At 41.4% G+C, this 25,999-nt stretch overlaps 1 protein-coding gene across 4 annotated transcripts in view; it reads right to left on the reverse strand.

Annotated features, from left to right (window-relative positions):
- The window catches only part of march8 (membrane-associated ring finger (C3HC4) 8), an 82,132-nt gene that overhangs the window by 36,149 nt on the left and 19,984 nt on the right, over nucleotides 1-25,999 (reverse strand). For all 4 annotated transcript variants that reach the window (XM_040139466.1, XM_040139469.1, XM_040139467.1 and 1 more), the window contains exon 2: nucleotides 25,554-25,750. In XM_040139466.1, coding sequence (XP_039995400.1) covers nucleotides 25,554-25,649 — 96 coding nt within the window. In that variant the 5' untranslated portion in view covers nucleotides 25,650-25,750. The remainder of the gene's footprint in view (nucleotides 1-25,553; nucleotides 25,751-25,999) is intronic.

Here is a 25,999-nt window from a genome sequence, read left to right on the forward strand (position 1 = left end):
CTGGAGGACGAACGATAAGAGAGAAAATTTACAGAGGATAACAGCACAGGGTGATTGCTCTATAAAAAGAGCAAGAGATCCAAAGATATGGTAAAATATTTTGTGACTGTGCAGCAAAGTCACATTTCCTCATTAGATGGCACTTTGGGTCGTACTCTTCTGCATGACACAAGTCATTATTTATGACTTGTGTGAAAAAAAAGGCAAGCTACAGATAATGAGTTCAGCGCAGCGCCTCCTAATTAGCTGCGTTATAAGTGTGTGAACCCATGGCCCCCTTGTTATATAATCCTTCAATCACAGGCTCAAGGAAACAAAGAAAGGCTTCGAGAAACCAAGAGGTCGCCTCAAAGAAAAAAGACCAATGAGTGAAATACTCACCAATAATTATATTAAAGGACTGGTATCAAACTCCAATTCGATGAAACTTCAGTTAAGAAGGGACTCGCAGAGTCTAAAACCAAGAGTGTGTTAACAGCTTGAGGCCTGAGCCCACCAAATAATTTCTTTATAGCTAGCGGTACTTCACAGCTGCTTAGAGAAGCATTAGCTTTGGTACCATCTGGGAATATGAACACCCTATCTGAAGTGTAGGAACATTTGAAACAAGTTTCCATCTTAAGAAAACGAAAAGGGCAAAAGAAAAAAAAAAAAAAAAAAAAAATCAGCATCAAGCGTGCTGAATACTAACTGCATGAGTGCTCAGTTCTCAGCTCTGCTGAATGTTAAGAGGATTTAAAAACAGGCCCTTTCAGAGGAAAACAAGAAGCAGAAGGAGAGCAGACAATGCTGTACACAGAGGTGCTCTGTGGCCTTGTTGCAAACTACCCAACTTTTGCGTGCCACCATCATCAGATACCCTCTGCTTTGCTATCCCCTTCTGTCATGTCCGTCTCATTCTGTCTTTCTTCCCTCCTCTTCCTCATTTCTCCCTCCCTCCGCCTCCTCCTCCTCCCGCCCTCCAACAGGTTTTCAGCCCTGCCACGACATGTGACTGCATTAATCCCCCCAGCTGCAGATTTGATACAAAGCTCTGACTTGGTGCATCGGTCGATGATTTGATATGCTAAGCTGTGGACCAAGAGGGGAAATGCATATAGATCACTGTTTATCTGTTTGTCTGGAGTTTCTGTGTGCATCTATTTGCAAAACAATCACACTCCCCAGAGAAGACCAGCAGCCCACTGCAGGAGCTGCTGCCTCTCATTGCACTTTCACACCAAAAAGTACCAAAGAGAAAACATTAAAAAAAAAAGAGAACTCAACATGGCATAGCAGAGGGGTGAGTGAGTTAATGTGTACCTAATCTGACCTGATGTGGTATTTTAGAGTCTCTTGTATACTAGCAATCTATAACCAAGCACTGTGACAACATGCAAATAGCCTGAAGAGGTTTAAAACAATGGTTGATTTAGAAAGGAAACAACTATGTACACTGAAGTAGACTCAACTTAACAGTGTTTAGGGGAAGTTCAAGTTCAGGTTCGCTAGTTACATACAGTATTCCTGTACACCCCCACTCATCCTGAACAAAGGGCAGAGGCATGGGAGAAAGTGGGTCAACCTTTCACACTGAAGAGGTGGCCGATGCGCCTCTGAACCACACAAACAAACATGCACAGTGGCGTCATGCATGCACGCCAAGGCAATGTACTGAATGTAGAGCTACATACACGGTCTGGAGGCCCTGAGAGATAACACAAAAACACACGGAGATACAAAAGACGAGCAAAACTAACATAACGTATCCACACACATAAACACATCCTTAACCCCAGACATTACTCTGATAGTGCCACTTCTGCTTGACTATATGTACGGACAGACCATTTCTGACTGTCTCGGTTCATTTCGCTCTCCATTTATCCCCTCCTCTCTCTGAGATTCATTCTCACACACAATCAGACAAAACCACACATTCCTGGCAACTCTTTCATCTCTCAGCTACTGCAGCAGAAGCCCTCTGCCATCACCACGGAGACAGAAGGCCTCACAGTAACAACCACTGAATGGAAACTACGATGAGCCCCTATTTTACTTTATTGTCAACGTCTTTTCTGTGCACACTCCTTATATATGATCAGCTATGCATGTAGATATGATGTAAAGCTACGATTCTTTTTAAACAGGATGTAGAGCATACACCTCTGAGTGGAAGCGGGAGGACTGAAAATAATCACAGCAACAACAACATCAACAACAACATCAACAACATCACCATCAACAAAAACAACACACCAGACAAACATCCACAACAGCAAAACCATCAAGAACAAGAATCTGTACCTGAATCTTCATTTTCCAACAGGAATTCATGGCTGGATCCTGAAGCCACCTCACCTCTCTTTCAAGCACACATACACAATCACACACACATACACCCACACACACCCTCACGCAGACAATGGTTCCTCAGGGAGGTTACATGCCCCCTCTGTAAATCCTTGATGTGAACCGAGACAGGGACACACACAGACAGAGAGAGAGAGAGAGAGAGACAGAGAGAGAGAGAGAGCGAGAGCGAGAGAGAGACAGAGAGAGAGAGACAGAGAGACCTCTGCAAATATGGAAGCGGTGCCGAGGCAGCCGTCGCCGTGGCGACTGTAGCTACGACAGCACAGTGCAAAAACAAAGACAGACAGAGGAAAAGATAGGGAGAGAGATGGCAGAGGGAGGGAGAACAAGCGGCTGCCCTACATTTTCTTCACTCACACACATACAAACACAGGGGCAGAGCTGCTGCTGCTTCTCTGGGCTTGCTCTCCCTCTCAGCTGCACAGGCACACACACCCAAATACACACACAGAGTCAGTCTGGTACTGGGATCCCATTGGCCAAGCTACCACTTCCTCCAGCTGATCTTGATAAAAGGTGGGGGAGGGACAAACTGTTTATGAATCATTCATGAGATGGAGGTGGTGTCCTTTAAATAAACTCCCTCTGCTCTGCACACTAAGCTTAACCTTAAAATACCCTTCCTAACCCTACTTAAGCCTGTCCTGAAACCACCACACACCACCACACACACACACACACACACACACGTGCGTGCGTGCATAGACACACACACACACACACACACACACACACACACACACACACACACACAAACCCTCCCTCTGAATGTCTGACTGTTTCAGGACAAAGAGTCAGCCACCAAAACCTCTTCTAACCCACTATCATCATCCACCAATCAGAGAGGGCAATACTGCTGGCTCCGCCAATTCCTGGCAGGCACTGAGGGATGTGAGGTGGAGCAGAGATGACAGAGGGTAATTTATTACACACATCCTCACAGCTGTATTCAAGGGCAAACCTACAGCACAGCGTAATCACACGAATACTAAACAATAAGAGAGCCCACTACAGGCTGAGGCCCACTAATAAACACACCAATAAAACATTTTAATACAGCTATTATTCACTTACAATAATGAAGCATGTTTGTTAATAAAAAAATAAGGTTATAAAGAGCAAGACTCTACCAATTTTTGATGGACAGGAAAGCTGGCTGTGGAGGACAGAGATAAACAATTAATTACAGCCATATAAATAGACTAAAACTGGCTAAACACCCTAAACCATGTAAACATCCCCTGGGCTGTCACCAGTTTATGGTATGTACAGGCATAGGAATAATCCCTTTAGCCCCATAAGACTCAACTCTGGGTTACTGTGGAGTATCATTTCATACTGTGTATAAATATCTATTTTACCAAATGTTACAGTATTAATCTGCCTTGAGGGGTAAATATTGACTTAAAAAAAACAAAAAACTATGCCAAAGGGAACTTTTTTGGATCCAAAATTTGGTTGCTCTACAATCTCGGGGCCTTAATGAAGACTTTGGTATGAAAGTTTTTTTTATAATTTATGCTTTTACTTGTTGATGTAACTCTCTTTTCTGTAGTGACAACCGATAATCTGTTATTTGACAGTAACACCTGATATATCTTACCGAGCCAATGCTTTTTTTAATAAGCTTTTCTCCTTAACATTTGTGTTTTGGTCATATTTAAGATACTTTTTTGTTGTGTGTCTGGTTGAAATCCTATGTTCTGTTTTTGATAGCCAGGGTTTCTAATCAACGCTAATTTGAGAATTCATTTGTGAGGATGTTTTCAACATAATTCTCTGTGTTTGTAATTTAAAACATGTCTTCAGTCTCCTCGGGTGTTGATTGTTAATTGATGACCCCTCATCCATGTGAGCGACTATGTGTTCTGTGTGTATCTGGCATGTCTCTGACAAAGGTCTGTCAGACCAAAAGCTTGGATTATAATATGATGCAAAGAAGAAGTTTGTGAATTTTATGATAGTTTTTCATTGCCGTTCCTTGTTTGTTGTGCGGTAGTTTCGGGAAAGTTCTACCAATTTTTATAGAGACAGAGGAAGAATTTGATGAAGCAGTGAGACTTACTGTTCTCTGTCCACACACTAAGGTTCAGGTCCTTTCCAATGGATAACGAACTGAGTAGCACTTTACTTTCATTGAAGAAAAAAAAGCTTAAACAGCTTTAGCCTCTAAATACAGTCTTACAGCAGGTCCACTGGCCTGGCTGATGGACTTTGGGCAGTTAACACAACAAAAAGATTTTCAAATTTGAACCAAACAACAGCAGCATTTATCGCTGCCTTTGTACTAGGTTGATCCAAATTTCAGTGGTGGAAAGTAACTAACTACATTTACTAATTTGATACCAAGTACTTTACTTGATTACTTCCATTTCATGTGACTTTACACTTTTACTCCACTACATTTCAGATGGAAATATTATACCGCACTATGTTTATTTGAGTTACTAGTGACTATGCAAATTAAGATTTTACATATGTTACAAGCTTAGTATATGATTAGTTTATTGAATTCAGTGTAAAATGCAATTAGAAGATATGATAAATTTTGTATATTTATTTTTAATACCCCAATAGTATATAAAATAGTTCAAGTAAGCTCTACCTCAACCAGCTACAACACTGAAATGCTGTCCAGTAATGCTAATCAGTAATAATTACTTATTGAAAAAACACTGAAAAGGGCCATTCTGCATGAGTATTTTTACTTTTAATCATATTTGGTGGATTGTTGTTCTGTACTGTAAAATTCATTTTGAATGCAGGTACTTGTACTTGTAATGGAACATATTTATAATTCAGTATTGTTATTTCTTAAAAAAAAAAAAAAAGAAAAAAAAAAATTAATTGGAATATGCTCCAAAACATATCTTAATATGGAAGGGTGCTGTCAAAGGGTTCTGTGACCCACACTCATTGAACAACCCGGCAGCAGTGCAGCGATACTCCCTTCTATGCGAGCCTCGCCCTTCTGACCAATCAGAGAAGACGTTTCTGGTTTGCTACTCTCGCATTGTGGCTAGATTCAAGATTAGTATTAGCTGCTGGAAGGTGTAACCATGGCTGACTCACAAGCTAGCAAGCATTACCCAATCCAATGCTCTCATTTCCCAAAATTTAAAATACCTTATGTATACCACTTATTTTTTCATTTTTATGTAATTTAACACAATGCCAGCAATTGCACTAACAACTGAGACAGTGGCCAATCGTGACTTAATGAATGTAACTTATAGTCAAAACACTGGGTTTCATTATAACGCTGATGAAAAAAAACTGTATTCAGTGTGGATTGCTCTTGGCTGGCCAATACCAGATCTGTTTAACAATGTCAGAATCCAGAGGATCCCATCTGTGAACAAAGTAAAATTCTCCACTGAAACTCTTCTGGTATTTGATCATGCCATCTTCTTTTTGTGTACTACAATACTGAATGATAAGTCCTTATAAACAAGATGAAAGCTGTTAGTCTGTAAATGAACAGTGTGAAATTGCATCAAGGCAACAGTTAAGTGATGAGGCAGTAGCAGGTAAACAAAAGAGCTGCTGATTTCACAGAGCAAGGAAGTTTGTAAAACCAGCTTCTGAATCCATTCAGAATGTTTTGCAGAACAAAGAAGAAAAGATTGTTAGGGCCAATAAGGCTATAACTGCAGATGATGCCGGCATAGCTTTCTGGTTGTGAACAGCCCCTTCACGTTATCAAAACATAATAAGCTGGTTTCTTTCAGCACAGCTTGACAGCCCAGCTGCAGGGCTTTCTGATGTAAAGCTAAGGAAAAAGATGGGTTATAGAGAACAGCAGTTGACTGATTATAGCGCCTGTCAAAAAATATCAATCATTGCTAATGTAAAGCGTATAACAGTCTGATTGCGTTTAAGGCTGGAAAGCTGGGCTATACAAAGTCAGAGACCTGAGAGGAAAGAAGACAAATATTGGCGAGTTGGATGGGTGGGTGAAGACAGATGTTTAAGGCAAAAATGGGAAGGGACAGAGAGAGAGAGAGAAAGAGGAAAGAGAGAAGTCTGACAGTCTGATTTCTATTGAGGGGGAAACATGTCAGATATCCCACTGGGTTTGAAATTGAGTTGTAATAGCCTTTTCAGTTAATATTCAAATACAGTCATGCATACTGATAACTACAACACTACAGCTTGTCTGCCTGCTGCATGTTTCAATCAAATCTACCGCAAATTAGGAGAGAGGGGAGAGAGACGGAAATGAGGAAGGGGAGAAATGATTCGTGAGAAAAATCAAAGACAAACTCTTCAGAAATAATTTCAAGTCACCTACGTGGGGATCCTTGCTACTTCTCCGCTGTTACTGCAGTGCTTTGATCTGGAGCTTTGCTTTTCATTTACATATCTCTGAGTAATGCAGTGGAGGATGGTTTCTGAGCCTCGCGCATTCATGCGACATAACCCTCAGACCAAAAAACACAAGCACAAACATTAAGTGGTGCTTGCACTGCAGCAGCAAGACCACGGCACAATACCATCAATTCACTGTCAGAAAATAACAAGGTGCTGATTGTAGCAGCTTTATTGATTTGTAGCTCTCCTCGACACTGACTGTAGTCTTGCCCCTTATATCGCCATCTTTTCAATTTTGACACCCAATGGAGCAAATCTATCTCGACCTGTGAAAGCCCGATGGAGATTTGCGGAAATGGCCTCCTGCTGTGAGCGCAAGTGACCCTCAGCAGGGCCATCAGGCGGAGGGGGGAACAAACTTTAAAGTGACCTCTTCCTGGGAGCCACACCTTCAACGGTTATTTCTGGCCTATCCCCGAGGCTGGCGACAGGACAGTGGATTGCTGCATTTAACGTACAAATTTCACTATATGGCACTATAAAAGCTCCAGGTTCACTGCATTATAATAACATAATGTGATTAATTGTTAAATTTGTTTGGGACTTTACAATATGAAAAGTATAATATTAACTAAGGAAAGCCATCTTTTTTTTCATGTGTTATAGAGGGATCCTGTGTCAAAATGTAGTTTTATTTTTTTTAGTTCAAGTATTTAATCAATTTAGCTTAGTCTAACACAAAGTGTGCCCCTTAAGAGGTTAAACTGGCAATGATCAAAAATAATATGCAGTAACTGTTCAATCTTAAAACAAATCTTTCATAAAAAAGGGGTCTGAAATAAATCTCTTCATCACTTAGCCTTAAACAAGTCTGAGCTACCACTACTGCATCATGCATTTTTAATTTTTTCACTGGAGTCTCAACCAATCTGTCCACTCTGATGAAAATATGAACAGTGTTTATCTCGGAGAGTGTAATCTGCAAACGTCAGTCACGATGCTGAGTCTTTCGCAGTGTCCTAGTGCAGAAAAAGCTCTGGATCACTAATGAGTGACTCACTGTTATGGCCCAGAGAAGAACACACGTTACTTAGAAAGAAGTATGGTGATAGACAGGCTCAAAGTGTCTTTATCATAGCTGCAGTTGTAGCACAACACAACAGAGCAGAGACTGCATGTGACTGAACTGTAATATCTGATAATGAAAACTAAATGAGCAAAAAGACAGTATTCACTAACGTATCTAATTCAAAGGCAAGTTAACTAGGCAAATTTGAGGCAGACTACACGAGAATAATACATTCACCCAACTATTCATAGTTATTTTTTCATAAACTGTTATAACATTCAAAATTACAAGGAGGTTTGGATCTCGTCACTAGCTTCTCAGATTGTGTATCGCTGAGAAACACACACACATGGTGTCATAGAGAGGAGGTGAGTGCGTTTATGTATGATTATTTAACAGGGACAGGACAGTGCATAGGGAAATAAATGCAATAGATGTGATATACAGGGCATCTTGCTGAAGCTAGAACCTGTAGCCTGTTTGTCATGCCCAATCAGAGGCAAGCATGAATGAGGGACTGAGTGACGGTGCAAGTGAGCAACAACTGTCTTGATTATAAAAGGCTTCATATCAACAAAAACTGGATAGAAATAATAAAATCTCTTTCCAAGAAAGCTAACCCCATTTGGGACTGTCATCCACTCGGCCAGGTGTGGGAGACAGTCCCAAATTCTTCCCCTTGAAAAGTTCAAGTAAGCACATGTGCACTGCTCTTTATCCGAAGTGGCGACGTTAACCAGAAATACATTTGCCAACCAAAGCACTTAGTCCACGTACTTAAACTCCTTTCTCTGGTAAAGCAAAAAAATAAAAATAAATAAATAAATAAATAAATAAAGCAGAAATCTCACCTTTGTGTCTCTTGTCCAATTTAGTTTTTGAACATGCCTCTCCTTCACCTCATTCTGGTGCATTAAGTTATAACGGGTTCATTACTCATCAACCGCATTGGCCAACTGGGGCAGCAATGAGGAAATTCCCGCTCAGATTTATCCTTAACCAAAGTGTTTTCAAACAGTACCTTGTGCTTTTACAAGAGACATGGTTTCAAGAATGGGGACAAAGTAATGGGTTTGGCAAAAGCATATCTGATAAAGTTTAGGAATGCTCAGGTTTGCCATTTCATTGGGAAGCATCTGGGACAATACCAGCACAACTGCTCTCTTATTCCCAGTTCTTTTTAATTCCACAAGTGGTCAAGGAGGACCAGCTGTGGTCAAAACATTGTCATGTCCGTGTAGAATTTTTTTCTCTCTCTAATGAAGAGGGAGCTCTTTCAGTTTGCCCACTCTGATTTATCCAGCTGCTTCAGAGATAAAACCTGCAACCTCCCAGTCACAAGCCCGCTTCTCTAACCTTTAGAGAATTGTTTACTGAAAACAGTACCAAATTAGAATATGAAAGGTAAAGCCCCACAGACTACTGGGTCAAGCCATGAAAGACTGATTGGGAGCTCTTTAATGATTTCCTCACAGAGATCTGAGATGCTAGCTCGTGTTTGTTATTCAATGTGCAGTAACATCCAGACACATACGCACACGTCACATTGAAGATATGTGCTGGCCGGCAGCCAAACAGCCCTCTCTTTAATGTCTGCCAGCATCCAGGGCAAAAATAAATAAACAAACATTGACTCTATAGGTATCCACATCAGCGTCTGGGGCTAGTGCTAGCCTTCTAAATTAGATAAGTATTTCACCGGGGCATTTTGGTCTATAAGGACTGCAGGACAGCGGCAAAAGCTGGCAACACACGTCGATCCTATGTAACATTTTCAGCAGAGTGGATGAATAAATCCTAAATGCTTCTCAAGTGGCAGTTTTGCTACTAAATATGACGACAATCTCACTCACTTAATTAAAAACTCTGTCTGAGTGTGCGTTTGATGAGACGAGTCATCAAAAGCTTTTGAGATGCAGACAGTGGCAAGGAGACACGATGATGGGGCTTTTTAACTCTCGAGCTGGCTGACCTGATATCTCCGGCATCAGATAATTAGCCTAGCCGCGGGTTAGACGAACAAAAACAGCTAAAACGCCAGATAAACGATAGATATTCGAATTTAAAATTGAACGACCACAAATGTAAACTGCTAATTCTTCTTACTCACAGAGGAGGAGTAATTACAATAGCTGTATGCGTTTGTTGAAGTAAAATCAATGGCCAGGCTAAGATCTGTCTCCTATAAGCATCAGCAGCCTGATGAGGGTAATTAAGATTGCTATCATGTCTTTCTCAAATAAGAAGGTAGCATAAACAGTTTAAGGCTAGCTCCGCTTTTTTATTTTCCCAGACTTATTCAGCCTTTGCAGGAAAGTAGAATGGAGGATTTTTCAAAGTCTGCGTGAAGTTGACTAATACACTCCATCTAGGCATTTCTTCAAAAACTCTCTCTCTGAAGGACTGACCTCGGTACATTTAAAAAAAAAAAAAAAAAAACCACCTCACTCCCTTTAGGCCACTAGCTATGACATCATCAATCATCACCTGCTTTTAAACAGATGGTGCCCCATTACTGACCCCAGACAGGTGGAGAAGTCTGCATTGCAAATATAGTAATTAGGGTATTTCAAACATATGTGCACACACAGAATAATATCATCTCCCACCATAGCTACACTTGTACTTTTCCTGCCTACAAAGATCTGATCTGGATTTGGGGGTTGTAAGCCGCTTCCACGCATGATGCAAACTCTCAGCAGGGGGGCTCCTGGCAGACAAACATGCCTGGGGTACGAAGCTACTTCTCCTGCATCTACACCCTGCTTCCATGCCTTTTCCCCTTGCCAGTGAGTCAAAATAACCGCAGTGAAAAGTCTCAGGTATTAGTCCGTGTTTAATGACAGTATGGAGACTTATACAGTGTTGAAACAGCACAAAGTGGAACTGATTTACCTCCCATCTAGCTGACAGGAACCAGCAGGCATCTCTTCACACGAAAGCTAACCTCACAAAGAGGAAGTATAAATAATTATTCTAAGTACTACCATCAGATTACAGCTCTGTGGTTGAGGTTGCCCATGAACAAGAGATTAGAGTAAACAGAAACTCCTGAGAAAGTTTAATTTCTTCCCAACGTAACTTGTTTGTAGCATTATATTCTGTAATGTTTTTTACACCAGTGGGACACAGCACTATTCACTCCTCTGCAATACTGCTACCTGAAGAGTAACCTTGACCTCCTCCTCTGCCATTTTCGTGCACGGATGATGGATGAGGGATGGAGCAATGAATCTGTTCTCCATCCACGTTTTTGAAATAACCATTTTAAGGTCCAGCCTCATTTGGCTCCCAGATAAACACGTTCCAGAGCAGCAGCAGGAGCAGCAATTTGCATTTAAAGGCTGTTCGTCTTACATGCCTCATGCCTGCAATTCCTTGAAAGGTACATTTGCATTCTGAATGCCTGAAAATGGTCAAACCCAGAAGCTCTAAACTTCAGTCAGAAGGGGAAACCAGGGAGCTAAAATATTTGGATATAACAACTGTGATTGCCTGTAATAACAAAAAATGACAGGTTAGATTCAAGATCAGAGTTAGTGGAGGAAACAGGGCACATTTAGGACAAACTCTCTCGAGACATCTCTCTGCAAACATTAAGAACCCATGATACTGGTTTGGAGGCAGGCTGCAATCTAGTGTTACCCGACATGGCAGGAGAGATTAAACAAATCTGAGTCTTTCAATGCATCAAAAGGCACTTAGAGGTTCAAATCCACTGGTCTTGCAAGGCCAAAGGGACAGAAATCTCCCCCAGCTCTGCTGCCCCCTGCTGACAAGGTCCTGCACATACCCTAAACTCTTCAAAACAAAACAAAAAAACTTTTCTTGGGGCTGACGCTTTATTTTACAGGTCTTTTATTTCCTAATAACTACCTATCTATTTATTGAAAGTTTCTTGGAAAGAATGGAATTACATTTCAATTAACTATTTACATACGAGTGGGGAGCTGAGCATTAGAAACGTTTCTCAATAGAAGCCAGCACCATCATTAACTATGACGTCAGTGCTAAAACCTATAATTTAATAAACACCTCTATGAGAGTGTCAACAAAAACTGAAAGTTATGGGCATCTTAAAAGTAAAGTTAAAGTTTTTGAACAGTTGTAATGGATTGCATTAGATTGTACTGGTGTACCTAATAAAGTGGACATTGTTTTCTTCACATGTTGATTTATGTGCTTAACTGTAAACAAATTGCACATTTTTATGATATTCAACTGACCTGCTGTGCATTGACTCACTATGCTTGCGTAGCCTTTAATTGGAATTAATTAACTGGAAGTGTAGCAATTGTATACTGTCTCTAATTTTACATATAATTACTGCCAAATGAAATAGTTCGTTCCAGAAAACTAACAACAAAAGTATTAGGATTTCACCAAGAAAAGAGCGGTATGTACAGGGCAAAGCAAAACTGTGTACTGCAATGACTAATGCCATGTTAATCAGATATTTCAACATAATTGCAGCATTTGAAGTTTCCGATGAGTCATGCCGACTTCTCTACAACGTGGTGCGACAGTCCACATTGACCTCGACCTCAGGGTGACGAGTCCCTCCCCTTATTCTCCTCTGCTTCAATCACAAACATCCCACACCACATCCCCACTGACGTCTCAGCAGAAGCTTGATGTGCTCTTTCACATCTCTAAACCATGTTACCGAGTCTGAAACTTCCATCATGAGGCTCGATCGACTGGAGACAAGGTGTTGGTTTCACACGCTAACTAGCCCACTGCTCGTCAACATGTCCGCCCCATATCGTCTTCATGCGGACGCATCGCACAGGATTGCTCCGTGCCACATGACACAGCTGCGAGGGGCTCACAACGAGGCCGCAAGCAAGCTGTTGTGCCTTGCAGTAGATCATTTTCATGACACTACAAGACAGCATGGTGATGGTAAAATGGATAATTTTACATCATGGCGTAAAACAACACAAAGCCAGAATTTAAACCACACTGCTGTGTTTACGCTCATTTTGATTGACTCCTACTCCTCCCCTGAAAGGCTGTTTCAACTGTTACAGCTACAATGTCACACTCTAAAAATTTTGTACTCCATGACCACTGCTGCGCACATTAAGTAGAGGGGTACGCAGAGCTGAGGCTTACTGGTAGTGCTGCATGAGCTAGCTCCCCAGGACACAGAGGTTGTCTCTGTGAAAGAAATCAAACCGTAAGTATTCGGCCTCACATTCTCCGAAATGATCCACTTCACCTTGGGTTAGGAGGAGAGAGAGAGAGAGAGAGAAAGGTGGAGGAAGGCGCAGAGGAGAGCAGACTGCATTTTACAGCTGGTCTTTTGAAGTGATAAGCATGAAGTTAAAATCCCATTGCTCGCAGCCAGCCTACACTCCAACCTTTACTATTTTTCTGTTTCCATCTCCCACTGCTGCCATCTGAAACATATTCAACTACTCCCTATCCTCCTCTACATCTTCTCTCTTTCTACGCTTCATCTTCATCTACATTTTGCACCAACTCTCTATTTACTCAAACCTCCTTCCCATCACTGCTCCAATCTCCCTCCACCCTTTCAATATTTGCCTGGTCAGCTCAGCATCTGTGTGACGACAGCTTTAAGCAAATATCATTGGTTAAGAGCTCCGTTTCCCCATGAGATGGGACTGAAATCAACTCTCAAAGACGGAGCAGATGGTGATACTTTCCTGATGACATGTTTTGGCTTTTACATCAATTCTCCACCGCTTGCTCCACGCCTCCCTCTTTCATCACACTCAAGGCTTTACAACAAGTTCGGCAACCTCTCCTTAAAGTTTAGAGCGTCAGGAGCTGCTTGCTCCTTTATCAGCCCTTAGTCAACACGGTTATAAGGAGAAGCGACAGAAAAATACCTACACACGCGCATGCACGCACGCACACACACACACACACACACACACACACACACACAGGAATGACTTTTCATGCTAAAACTTAAACTGACTGGGGACTGCTCTATTCCAAGTTCAAAAACATAAAATACATCATTTCCATTTCACAGTAAATTATTAAGTGGTGATTACATATTCATTCCTCTTAGATAAGCTTGCTTTTATTGCATATTTCAGAGGCATATGAATCTATTTTGGATTTGGGAGTGATCCCAGGGAGAAAAGACAGTTAATAACAAAGATATCAAATGTCCTCAGGAAAAGAACAGTGAAAACAGTTTTATGGAAACAGCATCTTTTAGTTTCTCCTCAATTGTACAAAGTGCCCCTTTTTTGCAGCTAGAGTTTCAGCTGTTTCTTCAGCGGAGTGATCCAGCTCCCTGGGAGATCAGCAGCCGTCTATACGTTTTGAATTCAGTCGGAGTACTTCGATTGGTCAATGGGAGCATTCCCCTGCAATGCATCAGATCCTCTTCCACCAGCCACTAATACACCATTGTCCTCGCTCAGTTCTGTGTCACCACATCTTTGTCTAGTACAGCATGGTAGTTTCAGCTTTCGGTCATGTGGCTGGATTCATTTCTATGTGTATGAGTGTAAGTTGGACGACAAACCCACATGCTTACACGCCGTGAGCTCGCTAAACAGGTTTGCTGCCTATTCTAGAGGAAATATTTTTTCCCTTGCCCAGATCTGCACACTTCCTGGCGTCAGGGTGTGCAGCCTAAATCACAGCAAACTCTTATCTGCACGTCAACAACTCTGGATGACTGTCATCTCTGTCAGATCACACAAACATATAATTTAAATTACCTAAAAACATCGAAAACAACAGACCAATTTTAAGTGTGCACTCAAGAGGCAGGAGTTTGCCCACACTGTCTGTCGTCACAGTTTACTGCATATGTGTTTTGAGGATGTTGAGATGAATATCTTCCCTCACATAAACAAACAACAAGCCACTGCAGCCCACACCTCAGCATGTTAGGTAGACAACACTGAAACAAACAATGGCCGCGTATGAACGTGTGTACAAAGCATTCCTGAACATAAGTGGTAATGCACGCAGGGTGTGCACTTCTCTGTGCATGGGCCTAAAATGCAATTGTAGTCAATTTGAGTTTGTTAACTTTAAACTGGATAATGGTAGTTTAGAGATTGGGTATCTTCCTTGAAAACTTATAAAAAGGAGTCTTTGTGGTGCAAAGTGAAAAGACAAATACAACACTGTTCTGGGTAGCAACTCAACAAAGTCCTTGGGAGTTGGTTTCCATGGTGATGAGTCATTCCCTTGTCCGTTTTTCAGTGGCCGGAGACTTTCGTTTCACATATAGCACCATAATAACCTACACGTCAGCCTAAGGGAGGCCACAGCCCTGAAAGAGATAGGAGGAGAGGAGAAAAAAAAGGCGTGTTTGTACATACGGGCATCAGAAGACAGCCTGATAACCGTCACCCTGGCAGCATGACCTGAGGCAACGGATGATGGAGCAGCCACCAGCCTCCTTGGGCTTGTGTGTCAGGTGCCGTGGGTTCAAATAAACACATCAATCAAAAGGACAGTGGACTGACTGCGAATATCCACACCTCCTGCGCTTACAATTTCATTTTCATTTCACAGAGGGGACATTTTTATGATTCAGGTTGCTATTGCAAAAGGCTTGAGAGCTGCACCGCGGGACACTGGTTAAATGGCGGATGGTATCGGTCCTCAGAGAGCCCACTAGCTGAATACTCATTGAAGTAGCAAAGTGGGGAACCACAGCGCTCCTGGCAACATTTGACAGCTCTGACATAAGCAAAGCTGAAGCATGTTTGTGGTGAACAGCGGACAGTGTTTCTCCACATTCTGCCTTTCCTGCTTTACTCCTGCCAATAGTACTCTTATTCAGTAATGGCTCTGTTTCTACGGCAACAACATGCTCCACTGTCACTCTTGCTTCCTTCATGACCGTAATTGTGCTCTCTTTCACCTTATCCTTTTATTCTCGCACCTGGCCCCTCTGTGCTTGTTCAGTACGCTCTACCTGCACTCTATTTCTTCTCTTGGTAGACATAGCTGAATGTCAATGGCCAGGCCGCATGCCTCCGCTCTCTGCAGTGCTCGGTGAAAGCCTCATCAGGAGACCAGGTACTGCTTTCATGCCACTGTGCCATCCATAGGCTGAGAGGGGATAACATAAGCACTGTGAACACAATTTCACGTGCTCAAGAGCAACTTATGACTCGCGTTACATGTCATCATGACTCTCGCTGCGTATTATATGTATCGGTTACACTCTTGTCTTGAACTGGTCCAGTAGTCCATAAATGGAACGATCAAGAGGCAACCTTTGTCTTAAATCTCTACCTGTAATAGCCACTGATTTACAAAAAAAAAAAAACAAAAAAAAACTCCACTGTAAAAATCACTTGTGCCTAAAAGGTAAAGAAGCAGCCTGGAGACACTGTAGATTTTCTCCCTCTAAACAAGCCTTACAAGGTGGAACTTTGTTGAGACACTTTCTGTATGTCTGCTGAAGATGGACTGCAAGATTTCAAAATGTGCTCTGCCTTGCAAATGCAGGCTAACATCTTGTGCTTTACTCTACCTATGGGAGCTGTCTGTGAATACTGTCTCTCTTTTCAACACAAGCAGAAAAGATTCTCCCCCACTAGTAAAGCACAATAGGGAAAAGATGGCAGATTTTCCAATTATTTAAATTCTCTTGGCGTACAGTGGGATCTCACCTTTGGTTTAGAAACAAAGCAGATGGCTTTTTACTCATCTGTCCATAGTTTGATTCAAAGAAGCATTTCTGAAAGAAACATGATGTGGGATGAAAGCTAATTTGGCTCTAGAGAAGCTCTCCTATGACAATGTTACACAACCGATCTCACATGGTTCTAATATTTAGTTACTAATTGACACAGATGACAATCAGCACAGAACAGGTGGGCAACAAATATCCCTGAGGATCATAATTTGGAACGAAAAGACATTTTTCATAATTGATTAGAGTTGTAAATTATGTATTGTCAAAATATACAGTACATGCAGGCAGTTATAGTGAGAAATGGCCCCAATTCTGATCCAGATCATTTTACATCATCTGGCAGTACTATGTTCTCATTTGATATTTATAATTTTCCACGTCACACAGCTGCACTGTGCACACTTGAAAGGAAGCACAAGCAATTCAGCGTATCGAAGATGGGCTTCAACACTGAATGAAAAAATGTGCAGCTTTTAGAGCGTTGATGATTTCATTTTCTGAAACAGCATAAACCATCAAAATGTCACTAACTTAAAAAAAACAACAGAAAAAAAACAAAACCCTACACACACCAAAACCATAGAACATCCTAAAAAGTTAGGCCAAATATTTGTTACTCTTTATTGTTTTCCTTTATGCCATGCAAGGAAGGGAAAAATAGAGCAGTGTTTTAGAATCAGTGACCAGTGAAAACTTGATGAAAGTAACTCTTAAACACCACCCCTTTAAACACTGGCTGTTCAAATATTACAAATGACTGTTGGGCTGCTTTCATTTTCCATTTTAAAATAGTTCCACACTGGACAGATTTTAGCTGAACCTAAACTTTTGAAAATGTTAGCCCTGCTGACACATGTTGAGGATGATGTCAACCTACAGTATTACGCCCAGGTGGCAGACACACTGCAATGTGGTAATTTAATCTGAGGATTGGACATGCCCATTTTAGCTTCCATTCTTTGGTTCTTCTGTCTATAAACAACTGGAGTAAATTGGTCCTGTTTGTCTCCATCCTGGGAAAAAGTCCTCAAAGCCTAAATCTAAGGTAATGACTGTTTATTCCACTGTGCCATTTAAGGCTCTCAGTATAGTAGTGCAAGGTCACAGTCAAGTCATTCTGGTCATACACAAAAACAGACAGAAAAACTGAGGCGGAAGCAGTTTTGTCACTGTATTAAAATAAGTCAAGGGATAATCCTCCTTTATTACTACTTGAAACTTATTTTAATTCTTTTTGCCATCATTCCTATGTGTAATAATAACATTGTACTCATCATCTTAGTTTTTGAGATTAGGGAACACTGGGACATCACCAAAAATAGGTCAGATGGGGCTAGTTAGCCAAAGTTATCTAAGGGAGGAAACAAAAGTGAATGGTAAAAGAACGGTAAAGATCAATAGTCATCCATCAACCAACTCTCTACTTCAAATTTGAGTAGTCGTACTTGCTCTAGTTGTGCATTCAAACTATTTTCCTTTGCAATAAGGGATTATAGACAACATCCTGGTTTCACCCCTAGCTGGTTTGTCTGATCGCTTGCCGCTAGCATGGATAAAAAGTTCTTCCTCATACACAGGTAAGGCGCTTCGGTCTAGCGCAGCTTTTCATTACAAAAGGATACACTAGCAATGGTACAGTATAAGCAGGCATAGCATTTAATACAGATGAGTGAAAAAGTCTGCAATGTAGTAAACATCTTCAGCTGTTGGGCATCTGCCACCAAAGACAGCCAGCAAAGAGGAGTTCACAGTGTGGTCACAATAGTGAATCAATAGGCGGAAAGATTAACTACGCTAATCGGTCACTGGATAACACCATGAGAGGATGATGGAGCAGGATGAAAAAGAGGAAGTGGTGGGAGGAGGAAGTTGGAGGAAGATGGATCAAGACATTCAGCCTCATAGTAAGAGACTCTGGTGTGTTTGTGCCTTCAGAACTTCATGAAATAAACTTCCCCTCCAAATGGCCGACAAGCGAGAATCTCATTGTCATATCTTACTGGGACAAGCGAACATCTGTCTGCCCAGTATCTTTCACATAATGCACAAGAGAGTTATTATGTTTCTCTGTGCTTGCCTCAGAGCTGTGAGTCCTATCAGAATTTCATTATACAACTGGGATGTTTGGCTCCATGTGAAGATCATACATCAGGCAGCCATTGTGCGTCAGACTTCGCAGAACCAGACCACAAGCTGCAGTGTGGGGAAACATCTGCTGCGTCTCCTCAGGAAGACGAAATTTGGGTGGTTTAGGAAAGCTCAGAGAGCCTCCTCCATCGATCTGGCTGGCAGTGGCTGAATGTTCGGGGCCATGTTAATCGCAGGAGTCAAGTCAGCATGTCACAGGCGTCCTCAGATACCCTGCGAAGACACATGCCAGTGAACAGAAGAGCGACAGAAAGCTCTGGATGGAGAACTGAGTACAGACTCGGGCAGCAGTGTCTCAAAAGAGGAGAGCAGACCTGCAGATTAACCCTCCCGTTTTCTCCATATACTGTACACACACCGTATCCTCCTGTTGAAACTGTGCTGCCTTCACTAAAGTCTCGATTACCACATCTAGGGCAGCATGCAAGCGTACAGCCTGTGCAGATATATTTCTTACACCTGCAGCACACGCTTCCCTGCTTTGGGTGGGATGCCCAGGAGACTTGTGTCGCGGGTCACAATGACCCGAGGACAACGGGAGGATTAGGCCTATCATGTGGTGTTTTTATGTCTCCCTTCATCCCTTTGTGTCTGCAGGACTGTTTCTGCTGGCTCTCCACTTGTGTTTGAGTGCATTATAACCACAGTCACTCCTATAACAGAGATATTCCAAATCTGAGCAAGGTATCTTGGTAACTCTGGTTCCCTCAAATGCATATTGGCAAAATTGGTGGCTTTCATGGCTGAGAGCTTTTTTGAGTTCTGTAGCCCTTTCTGTTCCTGCAGCGTATGACAGTAGGGTAATAGTTATACATCTGTCAAATTAGGTTATACAACAGCCCACATAATATGTAAATCATGAGGTCGTCATTTAAAAAAGCGTTTTTCCTAAGAACATCGGCTAACAGCTTAACATACAGATACATTTACTTGCTGAGTCTTAACAGTAAAGTGTTAATTTTGAGCTGTGAGATGTGTGTCTATATATATGTGTGAGTGTGAGTGTGAGTGTGTGTGTGTGTGTGTGTGTGTGGGGGGTGGTAGTGGAAGGTGGTGGGACAGAGGTTAATTAGAAGATATCGTCTCTTCTGAATGTCTCTGTCCACTAATAGCTGCTCTTCCGGAAACAAGAGCTGATTTGCACACATGAAAGAACGCCGCCCGCAACACTGGAGACAAAGCGAACGCTCTCTCTACTCTGTATCATGCAACATTATGCCATGTCTACCACCACACAGAGCAGCTAAGGGGACTGTAATTATACCCCGACATTCCTCTCAAACTCTATTTTCTGCAGCTACGGGTCAACTCCTATCGCATATATAAAACTTAATATAGCACAGAGTGTCACAGCTATCAAAAGAAAGTAAAATAACCTGTGGAACCATCACAGGGGCTAATGAAATGAATTCCTAAACAAAGTAAAGCAAAGTCCTTCTTCACAGCAGTCAAGGCCCTCAAAAGGCCTGGTCATCACGTTGGCTCTTCCACATTTAATTAGGTTTTCTAGCACTCCAACCTTAATTGGCTCAGTCCAGCCAGGTCCTCCGAGAGACTTGAGCTAACAACACCAGCTGCTGGCATGTTTGTGTGTGTGTGTTTGTGTTCACCTGCAACCTGAGCGCACATCCTTGTACGTGTGTCTTGCAGAAGGAGAGAGACAAGAGGCAGAAAAATAACACCAGCAGCTTTACGGAATACTGTAAACACAGTGCGGTTAGTGAATCACGCAGGCTGGTACTGAAACTATGAGTTGAATAATCAGGCGTTATCTATCATTGTAAACTGAATATCTTTGGGTTTTGGACCCTTGGTCAGACAAAACAAGCAATGTGCAGATGTCACTTTGGGCTTTGGGAACTTGTGATTGGCATTTTCAATATGTTTTGACATTAAATGGACTAAAATATGAATCGAAAAGATAACGCATCTCTTAACACTTATGAAATCCATCAAATCAACTTAGTTACAGCCCTATTGCCTACTACCAGTACACACAAGCAACACAGAAAAACCATTTACTAATTTTTTTGTATTTTCTGTATATCAGCAACTTAAGACAGGATGTTTGCCGAGTTTGTGACATCCTTCTTAATTCCATGAACAGGAGGATTTGATTGGTTTATCCTGAAGAATTTTAAAGTGCGTGTGTCGTTGTGTGTCAGCAAACTAACCTGACACACAACGACACACGCACTTTAAAATTCTTCAGGATAAACCAATCAAATCCTCCTGTTCATCGCTTTATCAACACTGCTGCCTGAAAAAAAAAAAAAAAAAAACCTCCTCACTCTGCCTACATGTTATCTTTCTCTCACCAGCCTCTGCTTTATAGACAGGCCAAGGTTTGGCCTCAGGACATCTGCGCTGGAATGAATGTAGGGTTGTGTGCTTGTGTATGTGTGTTTATATGTAATATAAATATATATATATATATATATATATATATATGAGAGAAAATATGTGCACACAGGTTTACATTTGTACCTGGACAAACATGTACAGTACAGGCATACATACTCTGTGTGTGTGTGTCTGAAAGAGTGAGATAATTTCTGCATGATGTACACTAGTGTACATCCCAGAAAGAACGCATATAAAGCTGATGACAGAATTTTTTATACTTGCACTTTAAAATTCTTCTTCACATCCTCTGGTTCCGACTAGGTGTGACCACCTTGAGTTGACTCCTTTCATACTCAAGTCACACAACATGTCAACACTCCTTTTCTTGATAATGCCGCATTTCATGCCCAGGTCACCCAGCCCCAAGGCTCTCTGGGTAATTATCGTGGCATTTCCATTTGCGAGCCCCTGGGCACCACAATCTGAAGGGGACCGATTTGGACAGTTTAGATCCACCAAATGTTTGGAAAATGTTTCCCTGCCTCAAGGCTGAGAAACATATTTTCAAATATTTCTAAACACATTTTTAGAATTCAATCAAACAGTATTTGGACAATATACTGAAGTATTGTCGGGTGTAAACAGGCCACTATCTGCTGTTTCAGCCAAAATGCTTCAAATACACCAAAAGTGCAAGAACGCCGTTTCAAGTGGTGGAAAAAGTCAAGGAACAAAAACAAGTTATGTCAATATATGAGAAGTGCTTCGTCAAATCAGCAAAGACTGACACAATAAACAGACCCTTTCTAGCCCGGAGGCTGTGTTAAAAGTTTTTGCTGTGGCGGTCAGTGTTTGATCTTGGCCTCTACAAATACCAGCGATGCTCCATCAGAGTCCAGGAGCTCTGCAGTAGCGGCTGTTACCAAGCGGCCAAGCATCAGAGCAGAGAGGGGGAGTCTTCTCTGTCCTTGACTCCGACACATGCTTATTGAAGGACAAGGCTTCTAGACCTCTGTGCTGTCTTAAAGAAAGAAATGTAGCATCAAAAAGGCGGATATCAAGTATCACAGTATTCAGTGTGTTTGCAGCCACACACATATACTGCTAAATATAATACCAGCGTGAGCAAGGCCCTGTTTGTTGGTAGGAACATATGTGTAACTGTGAAAATGAAAGCTACAGCTGTGTTCACTGAAGCTATGCTATACTTTGCAGGACGTAATCACATGCTCATGTAAATTGCTTACAGTTAAGCAGCGAAGTGACATTACAGATGGCGTTAAAAAGATCGTTAACAAACAAACAAACACTGACAGCTCAGTATGTGTTTCCCCAATAGACCACATGACTTACAAATCTTGAACAGCAACATAAGTTTGGTTTTTCTCCTTCCCTACCAGCCAACCTGTGCCAGAGCTGACTTTATTTTCAACTCGTGCATAATCCATTCGCTGCAAGCCTTATCAAGAACCCCAGACTCAAACAAATCGGACCGTATTATTTACCATGGCTGAGAACTGTCAGGGAAAGTTTTCTTTTTTTTTTTTAAGAAATAAATCTCTTGCTCTCCAAGTCTGTTGTTGCTTTTTTTTTCTAAAAAAAAAAAAAAAAAAAAAAAAAGAAAATTCTTAAACCTCAATTTATCTGCCCAAATATCCCAAATATGAGTTCTCTGGTGGAGGACTGCAGTGTACAGACAAAAGTGCCCACAAGCACATATCAAAAGAGGGTTTTGAAGAAGGCAAATTAACTTGAGTGGAGCTGGAGGAGGAAGGCCAGCGAGGGGTAAGCAATGGTTAAAGATGTGCTGCTCTCCAAAGGAGCAGCTGACTAACTCTGAATTCTGAGTAGAGGAAAGTTCAGATTTTTTTTCTTGTTGCGCTAAAAGACAAGTTTCATTTTTACTCTCCATGACTGCTCTCAAAGTTAAAACCTTTTAATCATGCATTGTACCAGAAGATATCCAAACAAACTCACACCTTTATTTAACAGTACAAGATGAAAACAGTTTTGGAATGACTGCTGGTTTACTTTCCCTTCTGCAGTGATGAGGTATAATTTTGAGTACAGATTAGGTTAGAAACAAAACACAGTAAAATACACATCGGTGCCAATTTAATATCACTTGTACAGCACAGGGAGGTTGAAACATGGCGCCATATGCAGTGTGAAGAAGCCTCTTAAGAACACCTGTGCTGCTGCACTTAGTGCCAAGGATCTATTGTGATCTAGTGAGGCCGAGAAGAGAGGGCAGGCCACCGACATATTGTTTTAGCACCTCTCTTTGTTCCAGAGCTCAAAAAAGCAACTGCACTCAGAGTACTTCACTGTGTTGGTTGTTGGTGCTGGAGTATAGAACCAGAGAGGGGAAAGAGAGAGTAAAAGACTGATAAGCCACATTTGAGACCGAGAACAGAATTCAGTCATTATCTTGCACCTGATTTTCCACATTATTACAGACAAATCAAATGAGATAAAAGCCTAAGACAAAAAATCCTGATAATTCACGATGACATCCAGATGTGAAAGATTTAAGGATTTCTGAGAGTAATCTTTGGATTCTCAGAAAGGTTGAAATTCAGAGACTAAAGTTAAAATCCTCAAATCAAAAATCTGTGATAAGCTCAGATGAACTTTTCAGATGTGGCACTAATCCTCTTCTGTCTAAGCAGTGACCAGATAGATTGGTTGAGGCCTTCACTTTCACAGATCTCAGTGTTTCCAGATAACAGATGTTTTTATGAAAACTTTCAGAGATAATAAAAAAGTAATCCAAATTGGTGATTTTACTGATTAATTTTGGAAATTTGAAGTAGCCAACAATGTACAAACCAGTCAAGGTCAAAACTTAGCATATGGCTGGACCATCCTTTATCTGTTTTACTTCTCTGCTACTTTCTGTGCTCACACATACATTATTTGAATACAGCTGAATTCCCAATAATGCTGTTCTCATTTACATGTTTTTCTGTTTCTGTTGTCAGAAAACGGAACAATATTAAATAGGGACTGAAATGCGGCCCATTAAGATGACACGTTAACAGGCAGTCACTTCCAAGCCATTTCCAAGCTGCTGCTCTGCTCTGCTAAAATCCTGATTTTATAACCACGTCGTCTGCCAAATCAACATACTTATAAGTTAAAGACAACGGCTATGCTGTGATTTCAGCTAAATTTAAGAAGGAAAGTGAAGAAATGTTGCTAAAATGGTGTGAAAAGTCTGTAAATCTAGGGACAAAGGCACTAAGTTGGCAGCACTGCCTGTTAACTCCCTCCTGATGACAAAATAGAAACTGCTGGCACCAATTCATTTTGAAAGAGCAACTACCAGTGATGTTACTTCAGCACTTAGTCATGCTGCAGTCGGCTGACCAACGGTGTAACTTTTTCACTCAGTGACTCGGTCAGTCATGGACATTTGCGTTTATAGGGCTGGCCCTGCTGTTGCGGTCCAGCCAAACACTACAATTGCATCCATTAACATGAATGTGGTACCTTTAAGAGTTGACCACTTCCCAGCAAAACCAGATGGCTTACAGGCGGGTTTAGGCACAAATGGAAAAGCAGACCAGATTTTGTGCAGCCTAATTAGATGCAAAACCTCTGCTCAAGCCACAGGCAGCACAGAAATAATTTGTTAGTGAGAGAAACATTGTAATGCAGACTTTATCTTGCTGTGTTTGGATTGACACCCCTGGCATTAAAAAAAAAAAAATCATTCTCTGATTGTTCTCTGATGAATAACTACAGGACACCTGGGGTTACTTTCTCCACTCGCCACTCCTCCATAATTAGATGTTGTCATTTAGAATTAAAACCCATTTCCGTTTGTCTAAATCTAGCTGACATTTCCACCAATCTTCAATGCATTCAGAAGGTTCCTGTATTTTCTTCTATTCAACAAACAATTGTTTTTTTTTGTTTTTTTTTTAAATATAAATGTCACACTGTGAAACCTAGTCTAAAAACAATGACACAATATATAAAAAGGGAAAAGACATGACATTAAAGCTTTTAAGGCATCGGGCAAAAATTACTGTGTGGGTGAATGAGAGGCAGTAAGCAGAGAATAACCTAGTGTGGCTCTGATATGAAAACACTCAAGTCAGGCACCGGAAACAATGATAAAACAAAAACTGTGACAAGACCAAACTGAGGCTTTGTTTCCTACGGTTAAAACTGTGCAAATTATTTTTCATAGTGCATAGATATGAATGGCAACCAATGACAACCAGGAAACCAACAGCAGTCTCTCGTGCTTAAGTCAGACATTTTTGACTTTGTTGCTTTAAAACACAGTCACACTATTTCCTCATTTGCTCCCGACGGACAAGATTCATAATTCTTACAGGTGGTAGAGGTTTTTGCCACTGGAACATTAAAGAATGTCATGTTTGACCATTTGCTGAAACAACCGTTGCTCTTTTTTTTCTTGGTAAGACATTTCATACTTTTCAATATTACTGTTCTGCCTCTTTCTACTCTTTCAGATAAAGTATGTGTGATATTAGATTAGTCTGCAAATCAGTTTGTGGAGCTAAGATCAGAATTCGGCCCTGCGAATGTAGGATACAAAGCTACACTTTATGGGATAAAACTGCCCCATAATCCTCAGCTGTCTCCTCAGTAGTGTGACCTGGTTTGGCTGTTTAACGCTTCACATACCTGCTTGTCTTTGTCCTTAGCTTTCCCACTGCCTGACACCCGTGATGAGGTGACATCGCGGGGGATGACAGAGATTTGGTGCAGTGGCATGTTCATCCCAGCAGAGCCAACCAGGGACGCTCACACACACACTTGCTGTCCCGCTGCCAGAGCAAAGGGCATGATGGTCCGAATTGCGATACCTCGCCCGCACCGCCCTGCAGAAGACACACAGAGGACACATGGAGGTTAACTACAAGGGAATAAAATCATATCCAAATTAACTATAAAAATCCTTCATCTCACTGGAGCTGGAGGGCTGAAATGCAAGTCCACACTAAGAAATGAGAAATGAAAGTCCCTCAATGGTACAGCTGCAGTTTCAACACTCAAGTGTCTTTTCACTGCGGATCACTTGACTGACTTCTTCTGCCACTAGGCTTCTTCAACTTTTACAGAGCCCTAAT

Source organism: Xiphias gladius, chromosome 11 (assembly GCF_016859285.1).
Source record: "Xiphias gladius isolate SHS-SW01 ecotype Sanya breed wild chromosome 11, ASM1685928v1, whole genome shotgun sequence".
In the NCBI taxonomy this organism is placed as follows: domain Eukaryota; kingdom Metazoa; phylum Chordata; class Actinopteri; order Istiophoriformes; family Xiphiidae; genus Xiphias; species Xiphias gladius.